At 39.4% G+C, this 25,439-nt stretch overlaps 1 protein-coding gene across 3 annotated transcripts; it reads right to left on the bottom strand.

Moving 5' to 3' along the window:
- Positions 1 to 705: 705 nt before the first annotated feature.
- TRIM23 (tripartite motif containing 23) lies at positions 706 to 25,267 on the bottom strand. 3 transcript variants are annotated; one of them, XM_055790686.1, is made up of 11 exons: positions 25,038 to 25,267; positions 23,968 to 24,130; positions 13,164 to 13,285; positions 12,073 to 12,351; positions 11,287 to 11,469; positions 10,523 to 10,738; positions 9,302 to 9,436; positions 5,990 to 6,119; positions 5,763 to 5,873; positions 4,207 to 4,331; positions 706 to 3,856 (listed from the first exon to the last, which is right to left on the bottom strand). In XM_055790686.1, the coding sequence occupies exons 1-11, from the start codon at positions 25,137 to 25,139 to the stop codon at positions 3,677 to 3,679; spliced, it is 1,746 nt and encodes a 581-aa protein (XP_055646661.1). In that variant the 5' UTR covers positions 25,140 to 25,267; the 3' UTR covers positions 706 to 3,676. The 3 variants fall into 3 exon arrangements, 2 of the variants coding, with proteins under 2 accessions (XP_055646661.1, XP_055646662.1); XR_008744754.1 differs by having other exon boundaries at positions 3,833 to 3,856; positions 4,207 to 4,528; XM_055790687.1 differs by lacking the exon at positions 23,968 to 24,130 and having other exon boundaries at positions 25,038 to 25,145.
- Positions 25,268 to 25,439: the final 172 nt, after the last annotated feature.

The raw sequence follows: 25,439 nt of genomic DNA, 5'->3' as shown, positions 1-25,439 counted from the left end.
TATTTGACAGAGGAAAAGGTCAGAAATCCTAAACTGAGTGAACTCTTCAATCACATGTACATGCATGAAAAATTGGATTGCCATGATACTGTTTGTTCTGACAAAGTGTGTAATCAACCTCTGTCCTTTAAAAATGGTTGTGTTTTGTGTCTTCTGTGTCTAAAAGCAATGGTTAACTCTTGGAATGCCAGCATACAAAGTCCTGTGCAACTTCTTTGGCACTGCCAATTTTTTTTTTTCCTTTCAGGGTTTGCTTTCTCATTATTTAGCTTAGGAAGTCTGTTTCTGCCTTCATTTTTACCTGAAGTCCTACAAATACGGCAATCACCTCAACTAAGCTCACAGCAGGTGATTCTGGTGCTGTCCTCAATGAAAGCTCATACAACATCTGAAGCTGTTGTGAATCTGGGGCTAGATATGGTCCTGTTACTATGTTGGATAGTTTACATTTACTCTACAGTAACATTATGTCCACGTAACACCACTGCACTAGTACAAGACTCAGGAGTTTACAGTTCTAGTGACTTCATGAAATGAGATGTGATGCATGCCAATCAGATTCAGTCCCTCAAAAGCTGCTACTACTGAGAAGGTTATCTTCAGTGAGATAAAGGGGTATCTTCAGGGATTAATAACAAAAATGCTACAGTAAGTTAAATGTAGCACACTTCAGTTTTGAGATGACCTTAAAAAAAAAAAGACAAGTTTATTAAAATCGCAAAATTTTAGATACTTTTATTGAAAAGAATTTATTTTCTGGACAACTCAAATTGCAGCAGCTCATTAATTGTTTCCACTAAAAGAGCCCTTTTCAAGAAGCCTTTACATAACATCCACAGCTCCTCCCAGCAGTTCAGAATAAGAACTATCTCACAATAAACCCCTCATGTACCACATGGCCCACAAGAAATCTGAAGATAGCATACAGTAAAACCGCATCAACTGGTATTTCTTAGTTAGCTTAGACAGGCTATTTTTGAGCTGAGATTCTTTCAAGAAAGCCACAACATAGTCACTGGATGTATTTACTCAGTTTCACAATTAAGGTCAACATCCTGTGAGAAGTTATTTCAAATAATCCTCGTAGTTAATAATGCTTGAGTAAGTTCTAGTTGAGGAAATACTCCAATTACATATTGCAAAGTCAGTACACTGAAAACTAAAGTTCAGTAAAACTGGTAAAACAAGCTTAAAATTTGTAACTGAAGCAGTTTATATGTAGTATTAATTTATAATACAAATAAACTTCTTAGTGTACCTGTTTACACTGAAGAGTTCACAGACATATACAACACTTTCACAGTTACTTCAAACCATCTTAAATAAATTCCATTTAACAACACTTTTATGGTGGCATCACATGTGTCACAAGAAAGCCTTTGTACTCAGAGAACATGCACTAGTGAGAATTCCTCCTCTGCCCTCTAATGCTACAAAAAATCCACACTGGTCACCTTGAACGAAGGGAACTATACTGAGAGGCCTGTATAACTGAGGCAAAAGCCAGCTAAAGTAAAATTCATAATTAAGATTTTTCTAAAGAATGCATGTCTTCTCTGTAGATACCTCTTCCTGGAATATATTTAACAATGCTTAGCAGAAATTGTTCGTATTTTAAAAAGAACTACAAAGGGACAGTCAGCCCCAACTAGGTCTGGGGCTTCTCTGCAGTACAGGCTAAGCATGTGCTCCAGTCAGAGCCGCCAACTGTCTATTGGGCAAGAAGTTACAGGCTGGGAGCAACAAACATTTCTTTAGTTCGGTGGGTGCAAGAGAACACCTACCGAACTTACAACTTCATTGTAAATCATTTCCAAAATTATCAGCTTGTCTGAAGAAAGAGCAAATACCCCTTCTCAGTGCCTATGTACATATGTTGGCATTGAAACCCATTTCACAAACATTTAACTAATTTAAAGCTTAGTGTTCTTCCAGCTACTATTCAAGTCATTAGACTTGCTGAATCTGCATTTATCACCATTTACAGGAAATTTAAGTAACAAGAAAAAACTACAGGCAGATGTCATTATGAGGAAGTAGTTAACTGCTTCCTCTTGACAAAAAGTGCAAATGTACTAAATTATTTGTTTATACATTCTTGGCTTTACCTATGGTATGTAGTGGGAAAACATAAAATTGGTAGTATTACAATAAAAGCCATAGCCACAGATAATTGGATACATTTCCTTTGCCAGGTGAGGTTCACAGCTGTCACAGATAAACATGATTTTCAGTGTAGCAAAAATATCTCCCATCTGCAAAAAACACTGCTCAATTCCACTGTCTGGTTCTCCCAATTCACCTGTGCTCCAGTAAGGAAAGTGATGATGAAGAGTTTTGATATATTGGCCATGCTCTTTGTAGCTCTTCTAGCAACACGAAGAGGTCCATGGCATGGCTTCTTCCATTGGCAATGCTGCACACTTGAAAAGGAGGGCACAACATTCTTGTGCATGTACCAGACAAATAAAATTGTTAGCAGTTGCATATGCAGAAAAAAATAAATAATAATAAAAAAAGACATCCCTAAATCGTTGCAGTCTTCCCTAAATTTAAACAGCATTACACCTATGTTTAACAGGTTTGTGAATGAGTAATCTTCAAGAATAGAGGCACTGGTGATAGTTCCATGTAAAAGATACAGAAAGAACTGAAAATCTTATTATGGAAGTTTTATACCACATTTTAGCATCTGCTCTTCTCTAAGGGTTAGAACTAGTGTATACTATGGTGTCACTGAATATTTTAAGGCCACTACCTTAATCTGGAAGCATGACTTCTACATAAGAGTACAGAGCTGGACTGACATTGCACCACATCACTTCTTTAGGAAGTTTTCAGGTTTTTTTTAATTTCATTTGACTTCTTGAGGAGCAAGTTTAATCTCTAAAGGTAGATTACATCCTCAAGCATGCACAAAATGCTTTCACCTCAGTCTCACTATAGTCTGTCCATAAATAGTTTAGTATGTGTAGAAACAAAAAAACCCCCAAACCTGACTAACCCCTCCCCCCCAACTAGAAAATAACTGGCTAAACAATGCCACAGCCCCCTAGCCCTGCAAAGCTGCACCTAATTCTCAGTTTTCTTTGTCCAGTTATGCTGCCTTCCAGTAACAAACAGGGAAGCTAATAAATAATGGGCGAAACATTTTCCTTTTGTGTTGTATTTGCATGTAATTTTCAATGCCAACTTGAGGTGAATGCATTCTTTAGACATTAAAGAGTAGAACCATTTACTTCTGGCTAGTAGACTGAGCTGGCTATTCTAGTAACTTGAGACAGATTTTGGAATAGTTTCCTGGAAAAGGATTTCTAACTAACTCAAAATTAACCAATTAAGTGCTGTAGACTTGTTATAATTATTATGTGAACTCCCATGCATATTTTATCAGGGAAGAATTTTAAATTTTAACAACTTAATTTCATCAAGAGTATCAAGGCACCCTTGTAATGGGTCCATTCCACTACTTGTAAATGTATCACATTTCAAAAACACTCCAACAGCACAAGTTTACTGAACCAATTATCCAGTCTAAGATAAAGACCTACATTTTTCTGTAACCACCAAGTTAAATAAAGTCCCCTTTTCAGACAGCACACCTGGCTACAAAATCCTAAATCGTGCAAACAAGACAAAACAGTAAACTACAGCCTTAAGTTACAGCCTGTAAAATTTAAGCCACATCCAGGACACCAGCAGCCACTAACTGCCTTGACAGCCAGTCCAATCCTTCATAAAGTCCTGTACCACTTCGGGCATCACAACCCTGAATATACCAGCTACGGCCACAGCAGAGCTTGTGGAGACTCAGCAGTTCTGTGATTTCTTCCACTGAAAGCGCACCTGCCACATCCTGCAGGAGTCAGATACAAAGACTTGATTATTCTTCTGTATTATGTTTGAAGCATTTTATTTTTAACTGATGGCTTAGACTGAAGCTACAGATCACATAAAAGCTTTCTAAACACAAAAGCCAAATAAAAGTTATGCATTTACTACTTGTTACCATCAACCAAAAACTGGTTGTTGAATCCACTGAGCACTCTAGCATAACTTAGTTTACCAGCCTTAAACATAAAGAAAGCATCTACGTTTTATGATTTCCACATTACAATTCCCTTATCATAGCAGTGGGTTCAGAAAGTTGGAATTTGATACACAAATTGAGGAAAAGACTAACAGAGTGAAAAAAATCACAAGTACCTGTTTATTAGCAAAGATCAAGAGCAAGGCATCCCGCAATTCCTTCTCTGTTAGTAATTTTGCAAGTTCACTGTGTGCTTCACTGACCCTGTCTCTGTGACTGCTATCAACAACAAACACCACCGCTAAAAAAGACAGAGAGAAATGTTTTACACACATTTAAATATAAACTCTGTAAAATTAGCTTTCAACTTACACAATTCTTCTGTTCTAGCAGTATTCTATGTGAAGTTTCTTAGCAGTGTGCAACTTCAATTTCAAATCCAGGACTGGGAAATGCCTTACATATCTCTGCACTTTTGAAAAAAATCTAGAATTCATCCTAAAACAAGGAAAAAAAATTCTGAAGTCTTTTGCCTAGTCTAACATAAGGGGTGGTATTTTAAGTACTTAGGTCTAAACCCAGATTTACTATGTATGGATTGAGTATCTCCGTTTAAACCATTTCTTGATCCATTTATACTCGATCAACTCCCACATGACTGTTCCAGTTTCCCTTAACTGGCTGTAAAATCTACAAGTCCAGCCAAATCAGCACAGCTGCCTTCAGCTACAGACTACACAATCCAGAGAAGATTGTCATGGACCCCAGGCAGCAATAGTACATTTTACCATCCACTACACGGACTAACCAAGATGCCAGAAAGAATGGACAGTCGGGGAGGCAGAGCTATTGGACAGGATTTAAAGTCATTACAGATTTTTGCAATGAAAAAACTCCTAAAACCAAAACTCAACAAAAATTACTGCAGGTACGCACCAGGTTAACTGCTTAGATTTCTCTCCAACATACAATTCTTCAAGGCAGACATGATTCCATGCTGCTGGCATTTACACAGTAAGTTTTAAGGGGACAACAGAAATCCCAACATGCAATTTTTGACAGTTTCAAAAGATGAACAACTTAAAATGTTCAAGTTTGCAATGATGGCTGAAATAATGCACAAAGTGGAGCACATAAACTGACGTCTGTCATTCCTAAGTATTTCAGATAAATCTCCACAGTTGTTTTCCAATTTATTCATTAATTCATTCAGAATTAACAGAAGAACAGCATGAATTTCTAAGTTGGCACCATTTACATCAGTGTTTTCAGAATCAGTCATCTAGCCTATGACCAGATATTACACTTCAATACCAAGTCAGAAGTTACAGAACTTTGTAGAATTTTTTAAGTTGCCAACTGAAGGCTCCTAAAGGCTAAGTATTTTCATTTCAAGCGCTATCTAAATTTCATACCTGGCAAGTACTACTTCTCTCTATGCAAACTCGGAACACTGCACCTTGTTTGTTGTCAGCTAGGACAAGTTTTTCTGAGATTCTAATTTTGTTTGGCTCCATGAACTGTCTAATGGATTTAGAGAATGCACCTTTATCATGCAGCAGACACTATGACCAACTGGATTAAAATTTCTTAGCTCATGAACCTAGCAGCTGTACTTTGCATTAGATGAACAATTTTCTACAGTTATAAATTAGTTCTATTAATAACCTTTCTGGCATTGAAATACAAGCTAAAAGACAAAATACAGTTTAAAAGTTGTATTACATCTTACCTTGTGTATTGAGATAATAATGTTTCCACAATGGCCTCAGTTTGTGCTTCCCTCCTACGTCCCAAATAGTAAACTTCAAATTCTTGTATTCTACTGTTTCAACATTAAAACCTAGAATAAAAATACTGAAGTTACATAGTCTTGTTCCGTATGAATATAAAATAATCAAATTCTAGAGTTAAGTCAAACATTCAGAAAAATCATTACTTTAAATTGTTGCTACTAACCTATTGTTGGAATTGGCTGCATGAATTCATCTTGCTTTAACTTAAACAAAATAGTTGTTTTCCCAGCTCCATCTAATCCTAGAGTGACAACCCGAATTTCCATTTTTGGTCCAATATGTACCCTGTTGTCCTGGAAGAAATGGCAAACATAAGAGCAAATTTAGGAAATTTCAATTAGGAAATCCTTATGTTTAAGACACTTATCTTAACATTAAATGGATGGACTCCAAAAATACAAGGCACAACCACCAATCACCTCGAGCAACAATATACACTAAAATATCCAATAAACTATGGTTTACTTGAAGATAAGTCTTCTTGGGTACTCCTGGTGCTGGTAAGGGTTAGCAGTTTGCCATACTTGCTTCAACACTCATGGGTAAGTGCTCTTTACTTATCTCTGGTACCATTTCCTTAATCACTTTCCCTCTCACCAGTAAATACACATAAATATTTAGGATGATGTCCTGGTTTTGGCTGGGATAGAGTTCATTTTCTTCCTAGCAGCTAGTACAATGCTGTGTTTTGGATTTAGTACAAGAACACAGATGTTTTTAGTTGTAGCTAAGTAATGTTTATACCAAGTCAAGGACTTCTCAGTTTCTCAGGCCTTGCCAGTGGGAAGGCTGGGGGTGCACAAGAAGCTGGGAGGGGACACAGCAGGGCAGCTGACCCCAACTGACCACAGGGCTGTGCCATACCATATGATGTCATGCTCAGCATAGAAAGCTGGGGGAAGAAGAAGGAAGGGGGGGACGTTTGGAGTGATGCTGTTTGTCTCCCCAAGTAACCGGTATGTGTGATGCAGCCCTGCTGTCCTGCAGGTGGCTGAACCCCTGCCTGCCCGTGGGAAGTGGTGAATGAATTCCTTGTTTTGCTTTGCTTGCACATGGCTTTTGCTTCACCCATTAAACTGTCTTTATCTCAACCCACCAGTTTTCTCACTTTTACCCTTCCGATTCTCTCCCCCATCCCACTGCGGGGGAGTACGCAAGCGGCTGTGTCTGGCTTAGTTGGCAGCCAGGGTTAAACCACAACACACGACCAATTGCTATTCTCGTATATAACACTCCACAGCCACTGCCTTCCTTTGACCAAGACAAAATATCACTCTCTCTTCAAATAAGGATCACACTCCTGGATGCGGGGCCATTTCCTTGCCAACAAGCGAAGCACATGAAGACATTTCAACCTTATTCGGTCAAAGTCCTCACAAATACATAGGTAACAATCCATTGGAAACACTGTATTAACAACATCTGGGAAAAAAATTATTATATAGAAACATATTTCTTGAAAGATTTTCAGTATCTTGTCCTAGAATTCTCCAAACCATCCCTTCAGAGCTTTATACATGGTGTTTCCCTTGATGGTTTATAAGGAAGGAACAGCACTATCCATATTTTTTATATCATCAGTGAAATAAAAAATCTGAATAAAATCTACTCACTTTCAATAGTGCAAAGGACTTCTCCCTCTCTCCTTAAATCTCCACAATATTCACTAGATATGGAATGTTCCTCTGACCTGGTACTGTTTGAAATGCTTTTTAAACTTTATAATGGATGCAGCCTTTGATGCCTGATAAGTTCCTGAGAAAGACCTTTTCAGTGATATAATAACAGTTTTTATTTCTGTCTGAAATCTGCTGTCAAACACAGACCTTTCAAGATACAGCAAGCCTTACTACAAGTCACAACAGTGGCCATCAGCAAAAAGTATTCTAAAAAACCATTGTATATAAAGAAAGCTTTAAATTTTGTAAGAAGTGAGAAAACAAAAAGTAAGAAAATGAAGTAATTATCTTCACCTTAATTTTTTATGGCTGGTGCAGTTTTTGTGACACATGATATTTGATTTGGCATGTCTGAAATGCAGCATCTAAGCTTCAGAAGATTTCATAAAAATACCGGTTTGTCACAGGAGAAAAGCAACAAAAGACCCATTTTTTTCTAAAGAAAGCTGAGGTGTAAAGAGGCACTGGAAGACTTCTGGGTCCTATTTCAGTTAATAAGTCCAGCTGACTATCACAGCTTAGGTGGCTGCAACCATTCTCTTTCCAAATGCTCAGAAATTAGCAATCAAAATTTTCTGAATCAGGTTAAGAGCTCCTAAAGGCAAAACCAGACATCCACAATGCATCTCTGACTCAGCCCTGTGAGATGGCAGCATCAATTAACTCTGAATACACAGTATACAACTCATCAATGGTGAAATGTGAATGCTGCTTCATTTATGGGTTTGCATTGGGAGTTTGCAGAAGCATTCTCCCTGACACTGCTAACTCTGATCTCTGCTGAATCAGGGAGGGGCAGAAGTGAAAATGTTGCATTTATTGATCTGACAAAGCAGTTATTACATGGAAATTCAAATATACTGAAGTTACAGAGCAAAGTATTTAGAAGAAATTGAATTTCTGATATCAACAAGGACTGGGACAGTCACCATGGAAGCATCCATTCCTTTACAGTAAAGGCTTCAACAGCGACAATTAAATCCTCAGTTTCTTCTTGACAAAAATAGTTCCTATTACTCTTTCACTCATGCAGAACCAAAAAAACCCCCATAAATTAAAGTACTTCTTGTTCTTTAAAGTTTCAAACTTATTTACTCTCCTATGCGGAAAGTATCACCATTCTCAAACTCCAAATAATTTCACTCTTCTCAAACAATAGGTGGTATTGAAAAGATATATAAAGCAATAAGAAAAAAAACAACTTAGAAGATGAACTGTCTAAGCCATCAGTGAATACAAAGTAACTATAAGACAAATAAATGAATGTAAAGAAATACATTATTTTTAATATAATAAAATGAAAGTTACTAGCATTATTGCATTTAAAAACAGGTGTGCAATTTTCAGAAAACAAAATATTAATAAACATTCAGCAGAAGTTATGCTGTCCTCATGAAAAAGCCAAAATACATGGAAAAATAAAGGGTAGATTCCTGATCTGAGTTAAATGTAGAACAAATCATGGATGTTTCCAAGGAAAGGTGTTCCTAGAATTCACAAATAGTATCTTACGTATTTAAAAGAAAGCAGCTAATGTTCAAACAAAGCTACTGACTGATGTAGTCAATGTCAAATGAATGTTTCTCACACTAATTATAACACCACACTGGTTTTGTTGCTTAAATACCAGATGGTACTCATTATATGGTAAGACACTGTGGCTGTGATACTGAACTGCCTAAATTTGCTGCAACAAATACAGCATCATAATGAACATACATAGTTCTTGCTTTCTTTTAAATTACACTCGAGACTTCATAAAGTGGATAGCTGTACTTTCATGAAATTAAGAATACCTTTGTAAAAGTGACAGGTATGCTAGCATCCAGCTGTACGTGATCTGCAAGTTCTGTAAATTGCTGCTGCTGTTTCTGTAATGTCTCTAGCAATCTTGTAATTTCCTGTTTGGCCAACACTACTCTGCAGTCATCCTAAACAAACAAAAAAACAACAGCATGCTTTTCCTTTAGTAACTTACTTAAAATAATTAAACACAATGTAAATATATTGGCTGGAAATGCATCACTTTCAATAGAAATACTCTAGTTAAAGAAACTCACATTCACAAAATAGATTTATTTAAAATTGCAGCACAAATGTGAAGGCTTTGCCATTCTTTCTTAATACTAATAAATACTAAATAGTTCTGCATTTTTTAAAAAACTTTTTCTTTGAGCCTTCTTAGTCCTGTAGGAATAAGAATATAAATAACAAGAGACAGTAATGTAATATAAAAATAATATATCATTCATCTATCATTTCAGCAGCTTGAATACAGCAGCTGCTTTGCAGTATACAGCAACACAAGGCAACGCAATTAACATGAAAAGATTAATATCCACCCATCTATGATGAGGACATTTGCATAGTTAAAAAGTGCATCTGACTAAGCAACCAGACACTAGGTCTAAGCAAAGTTTTAAAAACTACAAATAACACATTAATAAAATAATTTCCGACATTGTTTACTGTTTGCTACATACACTATTTACTTCTCACTATCACTAAATTAAGTAAATAATGGACCAACCAGATACTCTCATAGACCCGCTTTCTTCATACATTTAAGATATTCAATTACTTGTATTACAAGTGCTACCAGAAGTTTAGTCCTAAAACACTTTTGCCTACCAGCCTCATATGACAACTATCTTCAAACACTTATACTGGTGTTTACAGTGCAACTGTAAAATCCTTCCCATAAATCTTGTAGCTTTTTGCTTTGATTTCATCTCTCCTTTCAACTATCCTCACAAATAACCAGAAATTACTCCAGACAAGATAACCATGCCACAGAATTTCCAGCAACTGGAGGACTTGAACGCTTTTGTACTGACTATCCTTGTCTAACACCCCCTTGTAATGAATACTTCAGTCTCATGTTGTATAATTATTGTTTTAACATTGTAAAGTAAATAAAAATGCAGAGTACCATCTAATATTTTCATTTGTGGCCTTAACTTAATTTGCGGTTCCATCTATCTTGACATATGTTAACAGCTCACTTGCCAACCCACCTGTTGTAAAGTCTTTTCACAATGAAGGCAAGCTGTTGAAACCTGGGACAAAAGGATCGTCATGTCTTCTTGCTGTTGCCTAAGCCAAATCAACTTCTCTCTCACATGAGCATCAACAACACTAAGAGCCATTTCCTCCTGACGGCAAAGGGTTTCATGAAGATCAGAAAAATAGGCTCGGACACACGAGCGAGCGTTCTCTGCAGTCCCTGGTACCTACAGTGTTGCAGTCAGAAGATCCAGAGGATTAAGGACACCAGTTGATTCCAGAAGTGCATTTTTCATTTTATTCCAGTTTCTAACTTATGTTCATATCTGCTTGGCTACATCACAGTTCAAGTGCTGTTATACAGAAAGTCTTATCAGCTTTAACACAAAGATCCTCCAAGAAGTTACTCTGATAATCAAGTTGGTTATTTGTATGTAAAATGATATCTAAATGATATCTAAAAATGACCAGGGAAAAAATCCTCAATATTATCACAGCACCTGAGAACAGATGCAATCTCACAGTACTTCAGTACTGTACTAGCATTTATACAGCCTTCTCTACTGTCTCCCTATTGTCATGTAGCCTAAAAACATTGTAATGAACTACAAATTCCCCTCTATCTGCTGGTTTAAATCTCAATACTGACTTGGTAGAGATAAGAACTTACGGTCTTGTCTTATAAAACCTATGTATAATTTTCAAAGAAATTTCTTATCTCAGTTATTAAAACCCAAATATTCTGTGCATGTGGGAAAAAAAAAGAAAAGCATACATGTTCAGTATGGGCCATTCCAACTCCATCTTCAACTATTTGTTCTCCTCCTTCTATATGCTGAACAATTCCAACTAATTTTCTGGAATAATCTGAGATTTCTTCTGTGAAAGTTCTTATACAGTGGGCCATGTCTAAAATGGATGCACGAATCTGGTTTGCTTCTGGTTCCAAGACAGAATGCTATTAATTAAAAGCAACATATCAAAGAACAATCATAAATATCTTAATAATATTTTCCATTTTACTACATATTTAATATATATGTGTGTATGTATATGTGTGTATATATATATAGGAAAGGCAAGTAAGAATTTATAACCATCTTGCAATTTAAAATGTAATCAGGAGTTACAGATTATGCTGAGACTGAGATAGGCATCTAGCAAACACACTAATCCGCCTGTTTACCACCATCAATTACAAAAAAAGAAGGGCAGTTAGACTGCACCAGGTTGGGTGAACCTAGTGTTCGCATAATGAAAACAATTTTCAGAACTGATGACTCAATGTTGTGAGAAGTTCAGAAAAGCATCAGATAAAGAGACTGTCCATCTTAATACATAAGTAACTTATTGTGGTCTTAGAAATAATGTTTCTTTTCTTGTAATCTTATCATGGTAGTTATCTGAAATGCAGGGAAAGCAAAAGAACAGTATGAAGATACATCTATAAAGACATATTAAGAACCTACTTTCCTTTCTTGGTAATCTTTTATACTTTAATTGGATAAATAATTATGCAAGCCGCCCCATGGCGTAACTAGAAACAGATTATTAGCAGTACCTTATGACCTTGATGCTTCCCGTACTCTTTGCAGACACAACACATAAGAGGACTCGCCTGACAGCCCTCTTCTAAACAAACAAACTCAATAGCATGCACTTGGTGTTGGGAGCACATGGTCTTCTCGTGAGGCTTATCAGCAAGAGGTACACGTCTGTGTTTCGCTAGTGTCTTTGTAGAATGAGTAAGCTGGGAACAGTCTGCACACAGGTGAGTGGCACAAACAGTGCAATACACAGATGCAACATGGGCTTCATCTTCATCGCAACGAATGATACTCTAACAACAACAAAAAAAACCCAGTGCTGAATTTGTTAACATTTAATCCCATACAAGCTTGGAAACAGACTTTCTGTAAAAGTTACAAACTAGTAAGTATTTGGACTACTTTGAAAACTAAGTTCTCAATATTTTTTTTTTTTTACATAAAATATGTTTTCCTTTATAGTCAACTCCAATAAATTATTCTAGAAGTGTTCAGTGATTTCATAAATCCAAACTTCAGTGTAAGTTGTAAAGGCTTAGAGGGTAAAATTCATACTCCAATCATTTCCTCCAAAGCAATCATTAGAGAGAAAAGAATTACAGACAGACAAAACATCTAGGACAGTTACCCATTCCTAGAATGACACTGCATGATATTTCTTGCATACCAGTTGTTAATACTGAAATGGTTAAAGCAGCTGGTTTTCATAGTGAAGTACTGTCACATGATGTAGTGATATCAAATAAATAAAAGGAACTACTTAAGAAGAGTTGAAGGCTTTAGGAAGAGTTTCCAGATGTTTTAGAAAACTGTCCTTAAATCACTATAACTACAATATCCAAATAAGTAACCTTTTCTAAAAAACATACATGACTAAAAGTAGGGGGAAATAGTATGTATGCTTGGCAATACTTCTTAATTTTCTGCTTTAGTCAGCACAGATTAGCATTTGAGTATGGAACTATTGAAGCCTTAATATTAGATACTGAAAGAAAACAACAGCATTATTAGTGAAATCACATTTGGCAAAGAACTGATTTTTTTTTCTATCTAGAGATAAATTAAAGCAAATGTAGCAAACCTGGCTTTTTTTAAAACTCAGTACCTCTCCAGATAGACCGATGGCTTCTTCTGCTGTCCCACACTGCCCAACAGGTCCATTCTGCAACCGTTCCAAGAGTTCCAACAACGCAAAATTCTTTTTCAAGCCCCAGACACCAGAATCTCCTATTTTTCAGGAAGAGTTAAATGAAGGGGAGATGTAAAAAAGCCCCTCAAGCAAACATCATCATGAGCAGTTTCACAAACCACAGCTGAGATTCCGACAAATATTAAGAGCACATTAACTACAGTGACATTAACGAAAATGAGATACAACTATCACTTTTTCTCTGTAAGGTCACACTACCTTTCCACCCCCTCCTTCCTTCCATCACAGAACTATTTAATATTTATGCAGATTTTTCCTGCTTAAAAGATTTCACAATTATTAAAAATTTACAAAAACTCAGTAAATACACTTATAAAGTAATCCACAATAGCTAACAACTAAGGACTACAAGGAACACACAAACTCTGATTTTTATCATAAAAATTCGTATTTTGCATAACTACATGAGCGAACATTTCTACTAATGGAAGCTTTGAAGAATTTACACTGAATCACAAAATGCAACACCTACTGCAGATCTCAGTCCAGTAAAAACCTGAATAAGATTTAAAACAATATTCAGAAAGACCCATATACACTATTTGTATATAGCGAAAAAGATACCTCCTACTTCCGTGAGCAAAGCAGAAATCTGTGTCTACTCCTGTATCATCCTCAGTTTGTAGAAGTTCACATGAAACAACACGATGAAAAGCAAAACCAGGATTGCATCCCAATGACTGCTGCTAAATGCTACCTGCATAGTCCATGTAGCATACGAGAACCCTAGTCATTGCTTCTCAAAGAAAGTACCATCCTTTGACTTTTCTCAGCGTAATTATCATAAATTTAAAACCATTTTCTCTGCCAGAAGGCAAAGGTCCCTCAAGAGATCACCTTTGTGCACTGGCTTATTACTCTTTAGTCATTACTGAATCACATGCTAGTTGAGGTTGGAAGGGACCTCTGGACATAACCTTGCCCAGTCCTCTTACTCAAGCAGGATCACCTAGAGCTGGCTGCTAAGGCCCAGACAGCTTCTGAAGATCTCCAAGGAGGGAGATTCCACCACCTCTTTGGGCAACTTGTGCCAGAGTGTGGTTACCCTCACAGTCAAAACTGTTTCCTTATGTACAGACAGAACTTCTTGTGCCTCAGTTTGTGCACACAGCCTCTAGTTCTTGTTACCAGATGCACTGAAAAAAGCCTGGCTCTGTCTTACTCTCCCTTCAGATATTTGCACAAAGTATCTCAGCCTTTCCTCATATGAGAGATACACCAGGCCCTTTATTGTCTTACAGGCCTTTTACTCCAGTAGCTATTATCTCTCTTGTACTGGGGAGCCCCAAACTGGATACAGTACTCTAGGTCTAGCCTCACCAGTGCTGAGGACAGGGGAAGGATCACCACCCTGGCCTTGCTGGCAACGTTCCTCCAAGATACTGTTCGCTTTCTTTGCTGCAACAACATACCAGGTAAACCAGGACCTCCAGGTCCTTTTCTGCAAAGCCACCCTTCAGTTGGTTGGCTCATTCTCTTCTCTCATTCTCTTCCCAAATGAGAGAATTAAAATCACACTATCTCAAGTTGGAAGGGACCCATAAAGATCATTGAGTCCAACTCCCTGCTCCTCACAGGTCTCTTAAACTAAACCACATGACTAAGAAAGTCATGCAGACACTACCTGAATTCTTGACAGGCTTGGTACCGTGACCACTTCCCTGGGGAGCCTGTCCCAGTGACTGACCACCATCTCAGGAGAGAACCTTTTCCTGATCTCCAGTCTGAACTTCCCCTGATGCAGCTTCATTCCATCTCCTCGCGTCCTATCGCTGGTCACCAGGGAGAGGAGATCAGCACCTCCCCTCCTCTGCCCCCCTTGAGGAAGTTGCAGGCTGCGATGAGGTCACCCCTCAGCCTTCTCTTCCCCAAGCTGAGCAAACCAAGTGACCTCAGCCACTCCTAAGTCATGCCCTTGAGACCTTTCACCATCTTGGTTGCTGTCCTCCAGATGAGCTCTTAACAGTTTGATATCCTTCTTGTACTGTGCTGCCCCAAACTGCACACAGTACTCAAGGTGGGGCCACACCAGTGCAGTGTAGAGTGGGACAGTCACCTCCCTGGACTGGTTGGCCGTGCTGTGCTTCATGCACCCCAGGACATGGTTGGCCCTTCTGGCTGCCGGGACACACTGATGACTCATGTTGAACTTGCCATCAACCCAACTCCCCAGATCTCTTTCTGTGGGGCTGCTCTCCAGCCTCTCATCCCCCAGTGTGTATGTATAACCAGGATTACCTCAGGATTAAACTTCTCTGCTTTGTCTACATTCTTGTTTGTGAGGTGACCAACCACATCAAACAACAGAATAACATTATCTCTGATTCTCCTTTTGCTGTTGACATATTTTAAAAAGCCCTTTTTGTTGTCCTTCACAGTGCTGACCAGCCTGAACTCTAATCGAGCTTTGGCCACATGAATTTTCTCCCTACAGTGCTGAACAGCATCTCTGTAGCCTCCCGTGTCACCTGTCCTTGCTTCCAATATCTGTACACTTTCTTCTTCTGCCTAAGTTCTAGAAGATCCCTGCCTAGTCAAGCCAGCATTTTGCCTTACCTGCTTGACACTCTGAAATTGCCTGCTCCTGCACTTTTAAGGCATGGCTCTTCAGAAGTGATTTAGATGTAATGCAGAAAGCACCTAGCAACTTCCTCTCAGCAGAGCTGTTATATATAAAAGAAAAAAAACCAAACATATTTTAGTAGTATGCTATCAGACATTCCTCAGATGGGATGTTTGCCATTTTTAGGGATTGAGTATGCATCTCAATGCACAACATCTAGAAAGTTATATTTGATCAACTGCAATAAGCTGACTACCATTGCTGAATCACAATTATTTACTATTGAAAATTAGGAATGACCAATTTCAGATAGATGATCTGAGAACACACAGGTGTTTTTGATGTAGCTTAAGTGTTGAATTCACTATGAATTTCCAGAATGAGTGTCACCTGTGTGCGTAGGTTTGAGTTTTTCTTCTTTAAAATCCAAGGTGGATCAACTTGTGAAGTTGTTTATTGCCCAAACTAAGCCCTTATTACTGCACAGTTTAGAATCAGTTTAACTACTCCTAACTGACACTAACAAACCTGTTTCTATATAATATCAATACATGTCAGTCCAGGTGGAGAGTGTTATTACTTGCTAACAAAGCGTAATTTGGAAGGGTCAAGTAAAGACATGCGCATGTGCTCTTCTTCCAGCCCCAATGCTATGATGAGCTCTTCTGCTGTTGTCACGGAGATTTTATTATGATCAGTTCACCAAAACTGGTAGAACACAGGTATATAAACTAAACCTCCACATATCGTGTTTTCCTAACAAATATCACAGAATTAACCCACAAATGCCTATGATCTTGTAACATTATTTTTACCAGCTCTTGAAACAACATAATTGACAGCAAAGACCAGCTCAAGAAATTACTTAATTATATCCAGCATTTCTGCTGAATACTAACAGAGCACTTCGGTGCACTGAAAGGCAGGCAAAATGCGGACATCAGTTTCACCAATAACATTGCCCTGACCTCTTTGGCAGATTTTTTACTGAAGTGTACAGAATCTGCTAACTTCAGGAAAAGAAACGGAGGGTGTGTGTGTGTGTCTGGTAGCTTTGAGTAGAGTGATAGATAGCACCACATCACCAGTAGTGCCCAGGGTAGTGACAGATGTACATTTACGTAATTAAGAAGGTGCCTGGGAACACCACCTTGTATTTAAACAGAATCTGTAAGACCCAAAATCAACTATTCTATCTTATGATGGAACTTTTGAACTGTTTGTAAGACAGGAAAAGGTTAATGCAGTTACTTTTTAGAGGTAGAACATCAAGATCTGAACAAAACTGCATATGCATGCTGCTTTTGTAATTCAAATATTTGTTTTGTACTTTATGCAAACATACCCATACAAGAATGAGCCAAACTTAGTGAACTTCTGCTGTTCACCTGTAAGAAAAATAATACATAACTTCTGTACTAAATTCAATTAACTGCTTTATTCAATTTACACTTTTCTTCAAGCATGATCTGGAAAACATAATTTTGGAAAACAATACCAGACCTGGAAAAAAATTGGGTTGCCTCTCATAAGCCAGTTGCACAGAATAGCAGAACAGCAACTGGAGGCTGAGATTGGTTCCCAAAGATGCCTAAAAACTATTGACATTTTCAGTCCGCATATCTGGTGTTAAGTCTGCATCTGACATGAATGCACAGAAGCTGCATTCTATGCATGTTTCCAAAGACAAAGCCCACGCTACCTGAGTTATCTGGTTCTCCAGAGTGCTGTTTCACAACTCCTAAATTATGCTGCCCTGTTGTGGCTTGGTAGGCATGTGCCCTTTGTATCCTTCTGGAATTCAGATGTCATCCCACTGATCCTACACAGACATTAAGTCTTCTTTCCTCAGTACTGAGATTTATCAAACACTCCACAGATTTTGATGTATCATGGGAGTGAAAGTGTTGTTCCAAATTAACAGACACCAATTATTATGAGCAGCAAGCAGTTATGAGAACCATCAAAGCTAATTACCCATCCCAAATACTCATGTTCCACTGCTTCTCAGCTTGGTACACAGTCAAGAAAATAATCAGCATTTTCACTGTTCTAAGAATATGGAACTTCAGCTCCCACAGGAGTCTGGATTTGCAGCACACAGAGAGTATACACTGCTATAAAGGCTCTTTGTAGAATTATACAAGCACCGTTCAAATATTGTCACTACATAAAAGGCAATGCTTTTAAGAGCTAGGTTTCTTACAATATTGTTTGCAAGGAAGCGCACACAAAAGCAAAACAAAAAAAAACCCAAATCCAAAAATATCTGCAAGTTCTCCTACCTTCAGCTTCAGCTTGTTGAGAATTATTCTCTGTACTGGTTTTGGCTGGGACTGAGTTAATTTTTTTAATAGTAGCTGGTTTGGGGCTATGTTTTGTACTTGTGATCAAAACAGTGACGATAATACACCTGTATTTTAGCTATTGCTGAGCAGTGCTTACACAGTATGGTTGCCTTTTTTTGTTTCTCATGCTGCTCCACCAGTGGACAGGCTGGGGGTACACAAGAAGCTGGGAGGGGATACAGCTGGAACAGCTGACCCCAACTGACCACAGGGATATTCCATACAATATAACATCATGCTCAGCAATAAAAGCTGGGGGGGAAGAAGAAGGAAGTGGGGCAATGTTCACGGTTATAGCACCTGTCTTCCCAAGTAACCACCACAAGTGATGGGGCCTGGCTTTCCCAGAAATGGCTAAACACGTGCCTGGCAGTGGGAAGCAGTGAATGAATTCCTTGTTTGCTTTGCTTGTGTGCGCAGCTTTTGTTTTACCTATTAAACTGCCTTTGTCTCAACCCACTTTTGCCCTTCCAGTCCTCTCCTCTGTTCCACTGCAGGGGAGTGAGCAAGTGGCTCCGTGGGGCTGAGCTGCCCCCCAGGGTTAAACCACAATGTTGTCTTTTACTTCAGAAGCTATGAAACAAGAAAAATGAGACTGGCTTTCAATCTTAAGGCTTCAAAATTGCTTGAAATTCATGCAAGTGCTTTTACTGCCTGACAATGTTTTTCCTGCAGTACTGTTTCCAATAGCAGAGCTGCATTACATGGCTAGGCAAAATTACATGGAAGACTGGCATGCTCACATGCCAACTGCTTTCCCATCAGAGGAGGCAGAGCAAGGATGCATGCTATCATTCACAAAATGCATGCCACACCTGTCCAAAGTGAGGGCAACAATGCTACAGTAGCTCTGAAGAGACATGTGAACAGGAATCAATACATCCGCACTGTATACTTTATTGTTACATGTAACTTCCAGTTTTCCCACATAAAAATTTCTTTCATAGGCATGCCTCCCTGACCCAACCCCCCCTCCAGTTTAAATCATCAACCATAATATTCTCAGTGGCTAAACTGAATAGTGAATGCTGTACCACTTATCTAAAGGATGACACAGCTATGTTTAGTTAAAAGTCGGGAAGGGTCCAAGGACCCTTACTGCCACATGATGGATGCACAGACTGCTAAGTCCTTGGGTTGGTTATCTTTAGAAGGGACATTTTGTCTTAGATCCCTGTTGTACATGCAACATGGTGAAGATGAAGACTTTAAACATGGCTGCTAAGGAATAGAGTCTGCGTAGAGACAACCCCTCAAGGACATTGTGCAGGCGCAAGATACATAAATGAATTCTCAGAATTGTAATGAATAAACAATTTCTTGGAAAACTAATGAATAGGTATGAGTCGCTTGTATAAAGGGGGGACTGAAAAGTCCCCTCGGGGTGCATGACTTCGGTGGGGCGATCCCCCATGCACCCAGCGCTGCCGAATAAAGATAACCTCCACTCGCCTGCATATTGCTGACTGATTCTTCAAATCAATTTGGCACCCCAGATGGGACCTCCTCTGTTCGGCTGCAGGACCCATTGAGAGTGGGTACTCCCTAGGGTACCCCCGGGGATTTTCCCGGAGGGGCTCCTCATCTCATCTGGATCACCGCAGGAGCAGACACGGACTCCATCTTACAGAGCGAAGGTACTATCTTCATTCAAATATATATTAATTGTGAATATTATATTAACCTTATATTTTAAACAGTACATGGTCAGCATGAAGAGAAAACCAAGTCAGAATATCCAAAGCAGAACTAATTTACTGGAATATCACCAACAGAAAAGATCAGAAAAGATACGTCTATAGCTATTCTGTGTTTCTAGTTCATAATTTAAAGCTGTCAGAAGAAGCAAAGTCAAATGCTTTTACATCCTTCCTTTAACTTCTTATATAGCTTGAGATTTGATAATACATACCATACACTGTTAGTGCGCTGTTGATCTTGCACTACATGGAAAAACAAGCAAACTTATGTATCAACTATTAACCAACTAAAACCAGAATTTATAACCAGTAAGCACCCTATAAAATATGCATTATCAAGAGAAAGTAATGTCTCATTTCACCACATCTACCATAAAGTCTGTGTATTTGAGAAAAAGCCACTTTGCTTCTTTTTACACTAAACCTACTACAAAATTACTACGTACTCGACACACATTTTGGACACATCTGATCCAGTGTTTATTTTACATTTAAAAACACTGAAAGATGAGTCATGAAAATATATGTATTTAATCTCTTGGACTCGCTCAAATTCTGCTTTGATTGCAAATGTATGAGTCTAGTGATCTCATCCTTGGGCCTACAAGGGATGTTCATGCGCATTACAAAACCACTACAGACTATGACTGTCTCCTCTCAAAAGGAGATAAGACAATGACTAGCAGGAAGAGTGTCAGCCAGGAATGAGCCAGTGACAATGAAAATGCTAAGACTGAAAGACCAGACTTTTCAAATGTACTTTCAAAAGAATAAAGCTTGTCTGCAAAAGAATTATAAATAATGCAAGGAATGAAGGAGCAACTTTTGTCTAAATGTCTGAACAAAGCTATGAGTATGTTATGTTATAGCTACATTTTCTTGCACAACGTTTTGAGGTTTTACCTTAGTACTCAAAGACTAGCAAAAGAATATATAAATGTAAACAATACCAATGGGATGGATTCCATGAAGAATGCTAACATGTGCATACATCAGTTCAAAAAGTTCTAATGATAGAAAATAGTTTCAGACCTGTAATAATGATGTTGGTAGGGAGAGCTCACCTGAGCCGTAAACTGTTAAAGGCTTCCTTAGCAGAGCTGCTCAGCTGAAAATCAAAAGCCAGAGCCTCCAAAGCTGTTATATAAGCACATCCTTCCCAACAGTTCATTGGTCCATGTATTAAAAAAAAAAATCCAAAACCCAAAACCAACCCACTAACTCAATGCAGGAAGACGACAGAAAGCAGTTTGCAAGAAATGTTTCACCTCTTCTCCTAGATAAAGACACTTTTAATGAAAAGGCATTCAGAGGAGTCTTCTTCTATGAAGAACATTTTCTAGATTTTCCCCTAAATATACTGCCCAAGTCAACATGATCTCCAGAATATATTCCTTCAAAATTTTGAAAATTGAAAAAGATTTTCCATTACATGTTTTTGGTTAAAGAATGTTAATCTAGATAGATAGAAGATAACCTCTAGACTGATCACATACTTTCAACATGTACACCTCACATACTTTCAACAGGTACACCACGTGGTTTGGGCAGGCTTTAGTCCTACCAATTCATTAGTACTTATTTTCTCTCATACCAAGGTTTTATGAATTATTAGAATATTTTGGTAAGCATGTAAATGAGGTGTTGTCAATTTTCTCTGCTTGCAGACTCCACATTTCTAGAAATTCTGATTGAGAAAGTACCCCTAATGCTGCCTTCCCATAGTTTTTTTTAATATATATATACACACATACATACATTTATATAAGCAACATGCCAGTACATTTAAACCAAGTGTCCACTTCAGAAAGGAGAAAATACAGCTATACCTATACATATATAGATCCCTGAGTATTTCTTCCAAAAAGTTCCCTTTCAAAATATTCCTTGGGAAAACCTGGACAAATATAGGATTAAGTGATTTAGTGGTAAGAGCAAAGGAAAACAATCACCTTTATCCGAACTGTACAGGTTAAATGACCAACGAAAAGCATGTGTAAAATCCACAGTTACTTATTTAGGAACTGTTCAACACAGGTAGCTTTACACCCTGATTATACAGCTTCTCTTTCAACAGAACTTTCTCTTGGCAGTGATCCTATAACCCAGATTTAGATACTAAACCGCCTCCTGAGACTACTTCATTAAATGGCAGAACTGGCAGTTGCAGAAATGGGTGAAAATGGCGCTTGCTTTCTCGCATGCCCTGAAATGTGAGGGAAGGATAAGAAGTTCCCTGGGCACACAGTTGCCATGACTCCCTATCAGCTCCACTCCTGAGCTCTCAGAAGGAAACAGAACTACAACAGCAGTAATTTAACCAACAGCAGTAACTGCCAAGTGATCAGAGCAAGACAAAAAAAGCAGAGATGCCTCAAAGAGGGGTCACGATGAGCTGCACTCCACAAAACATCCCATTTTTACATGCTGAAAGCAATAATATTTCTCAAGGCAGTTATTATGGACATGGCAAGACTAAAAGTGTCTATGACCCTCTTCTGCCCCGAATCAAATCCCCAGACAGAACATGTTTATTTACATTCACAGAACTATTTTTACTTCCAAGCTGTTTTGCTAAAATGTTCTACCTATCAGTTTTTGATCACAGTATATAATCCTTCTTTCTAGTACTAGCCAGTAGGACACAAGTCTACTAGCTTATCCTGGACTCAAAAGTTGAAGCTTTTCTTCCCACTTCCTATCTATAGGAGCCTTAAGAGTTTAATAACGTTTCACTATGTTCCATCAGAAGCTCCTCTTATTATGCAAGATGAAAAAACCTTAGGTGCTTTTACAAAGCGTCATTTTTCTTAAACCTGAAATCCACAAGGAATATAATAGGATACTTTCAGACAGGTGGGAAAAAAATGACCAATAAAAATTAAGAAGTGACAAGTTCCCCATCATAATGAAAATGGTACTTCTACTTTACAAGATACAAGCAGTGGTCTTGGACAGAAATGTTTCACAACAGTAGGACTGAATATTGTGCTCTAACAGTCTCCTCCTTAAAAGCACACTTCAAGAAATCTCATGCAGCTGTACAGTCATAGGTAAAAAGTAAAATAAATCATGACCCTTTTAACCGCATCTTCTAGACCAGCAGTCATTCATGATGCTCACACTTATGAACTCCCTCCCCCTAGAAAATAAACCCTTCTTTCATATGAGACTGATTATTTCTTTTCCTGACTCCTATTTCCATGAAAGCATCCAGAGAGTGCCTTAATAGCCCTCTCCATTTGATCTGCAATCTAGCAGATTCACTTACCAGAAAGTAAATTCTTATTTTAGCATATTCTATATATAAATATTTCTTTCATGGATTACCACATTACAGATCTCCCTCTCTGATGATTCTCCTTCCAATAGCTTTTTTCCCCCCATGCTGGAGCCAGTTCTATTAACAAGTCCTTCTCAGTGCAAATTCTTCTGATAACTTGTCTCCTCTGTAACCCTATGTTAAACAGGCAATTGCTATTCCGAAGGAAACATAAGCATGGGTCATCTTTTGCCTAAAATAAACCTCCACTGCTGGATAAAAGCTGTACCTTATCCTTTCAAATCCTGTCTGCAGGCCCTCCTACAGTATGGAAATTCCTGTTGGTAGCCTGCTGCTGTCAGTTACTTCATATATAGAATTACTGTACATTTTAAAAATCAGGCTTGTTACCACTGATACTTCCCTCTGTATCACTTCATCATGTACCCAGACAAATCTGCTCATCAAAGAAACTACCCATTTAACTGCACGGTTTACTTACTGTTTAGGACAACAGAAAACTCATTCAGGATCCCTTAGATGCTAGTTTAACATAGAGTAGTCCCTTTGTAAACATAGGTGTGCAAAAAGACTTCAAGGTATAAAGCTTGCAAGCCCAGGTTCAAGAAGATAAAGTCTTGACTTTCTTTTTTTAAGACATCTATTTTACTAATGCTTAACAGTGCTTCTCTGAATGAAGAGGAACACTGCACATTCATTACTTGGACATATCACTAAGTGGAGCATTCAGAAACTATATCTAGCATTATATTCTAGTTATCCCCGGCTGACAGGTTTTAAGAATTTCAGATTTACATCTTCTTACCTAGTTCAGTAACTTGTCGATCAAATGGACAACGAACTGCTCTGCCATGGAGGGGAAGCCGAGTAAGACAGTCATGGCAGACAGTATGGCCACACAAAAGCAGCCGGGGAACTTTGTCACCTTGTAAAGAAAATACATCTTCACAGACTCCACACTCAAGAACCTATAATTTAAAAAGAGGCCATATTTGGTCTTGATGTGACAAAAAAAGCAAAACTTCGCAGTTTACTTTACAGAAGTTCCTGCAATCACAGCAGATAAACTGAATCATCAATTTTCCTTTGTACACCCAAATAAAATAAAATAAAATAAATAAAGACAGGAACAGAACGTTTTAACTCTTCAGCATCCCACCTGAAGTTCTTGCGCACTTCATTTAATGAACTCCCACAAGAGAAGTCCACTAGTCAAGCAGCACAATTAAGTATGTAGAAACGTCCTCACAGGAGGAGGAAAGGGAGGGCAAGACCCTGCCAAAGCAGGCTATGAGCCAGTGGAGAAAGCTTCCATTCGTAGCTAATACATATAACAAGGTCAGTCATACCAAGTTAGCCATTTATGAAACTGCAAACACAGCATCCAGGTAGCAAAAGCAAACAGGAGGGGACCAGAACATCTTAAACAGCTAATAAGAAGCAAAATTGATCGTCATTTAGAAAAAAAACCCACCACAACCAAAACCCAAACAACCACCAGAACCAAACCCCACCGACACTCCCCACGACAGGGCCTGCTAACCCCCGCGGCGCGCCCGCGCCCTCCAGCGCGCTGCCCTTTGCGGCCGGGGCCGGCCCTGCGCAGAGGCCTCCCGCCCGCATCGCGCTCCGAGCAGCCCCCAGCGTCGCGGCTCCGGGCGGGCGAGGCCGGTAAAGGGCCAGGGAAGCGGCTGCCCGGCCCGGCCCGAGACGAGACGAACGCCGGCGCCTCAGGAGACGACTCCTGCCCTGAAGACCCCTCGTAGCCGTGCTTCCCCTTCCCCCCGGTGGTGCCGGCCCGCAACCCCGCAACGCCCTGCCACGCTCGGCAGCGGCCGAGCCAGACGGTGCAAAGGGCCGGACAGCCCGTCTCACCTTCACTGCGGCGCCAGCCGGGCCGCGGCCACTGCTACCGGGCCCCCGGCCGCTGTCCTGCCCGGTACCAGCCTCGACCTTGTTTACGCCGAGGGCGGCCATCTTGCGGCGGGCGGGGCGGAGCGGCGCGGCCACCGCCCCAGTGGGAGCATGCGCGCCCCCTCCGGCCGGCGCCCGCCTCTCGCCACTCGCACCGCAGAACTACGGTTCCCATCGTGCCGCGCCGCAGGGCTGCCCGTGCGGCTCTGGGGGACCGCGGATCCCAGCGCTCCAAGGCGCAGGCGACGGCCCCTCGGCAGGTCGCCAAGTGCTCGTCCGTCCGCCCGCCCAGGCGGGAGGCGGCGCGCCCTGGGGGCTGCAGTGTCGCGTGCCGTGCCGTGCCGCGCCGCGTCCAGGGGCGGC

This window comes from Falco peregrinus, chromosome Z (genome assembly GCF_023634155.1).
Source record: "Falco peregrinus isolate bFalPer1 chromosome Z, bFalPer1.pri, whole genome shotgun sequence".
Lineage (NCBI taxonomy): Eukaryota > Metazoa > Chordata > Aves > Falconiformes > Falconidae > Falco > Falco peregrinus.
The sequence above is the reverse complement of the archived record's forward strand: the minus strand, read 5'-3'. Positions and strand labels throughout refer to the sequence as shown.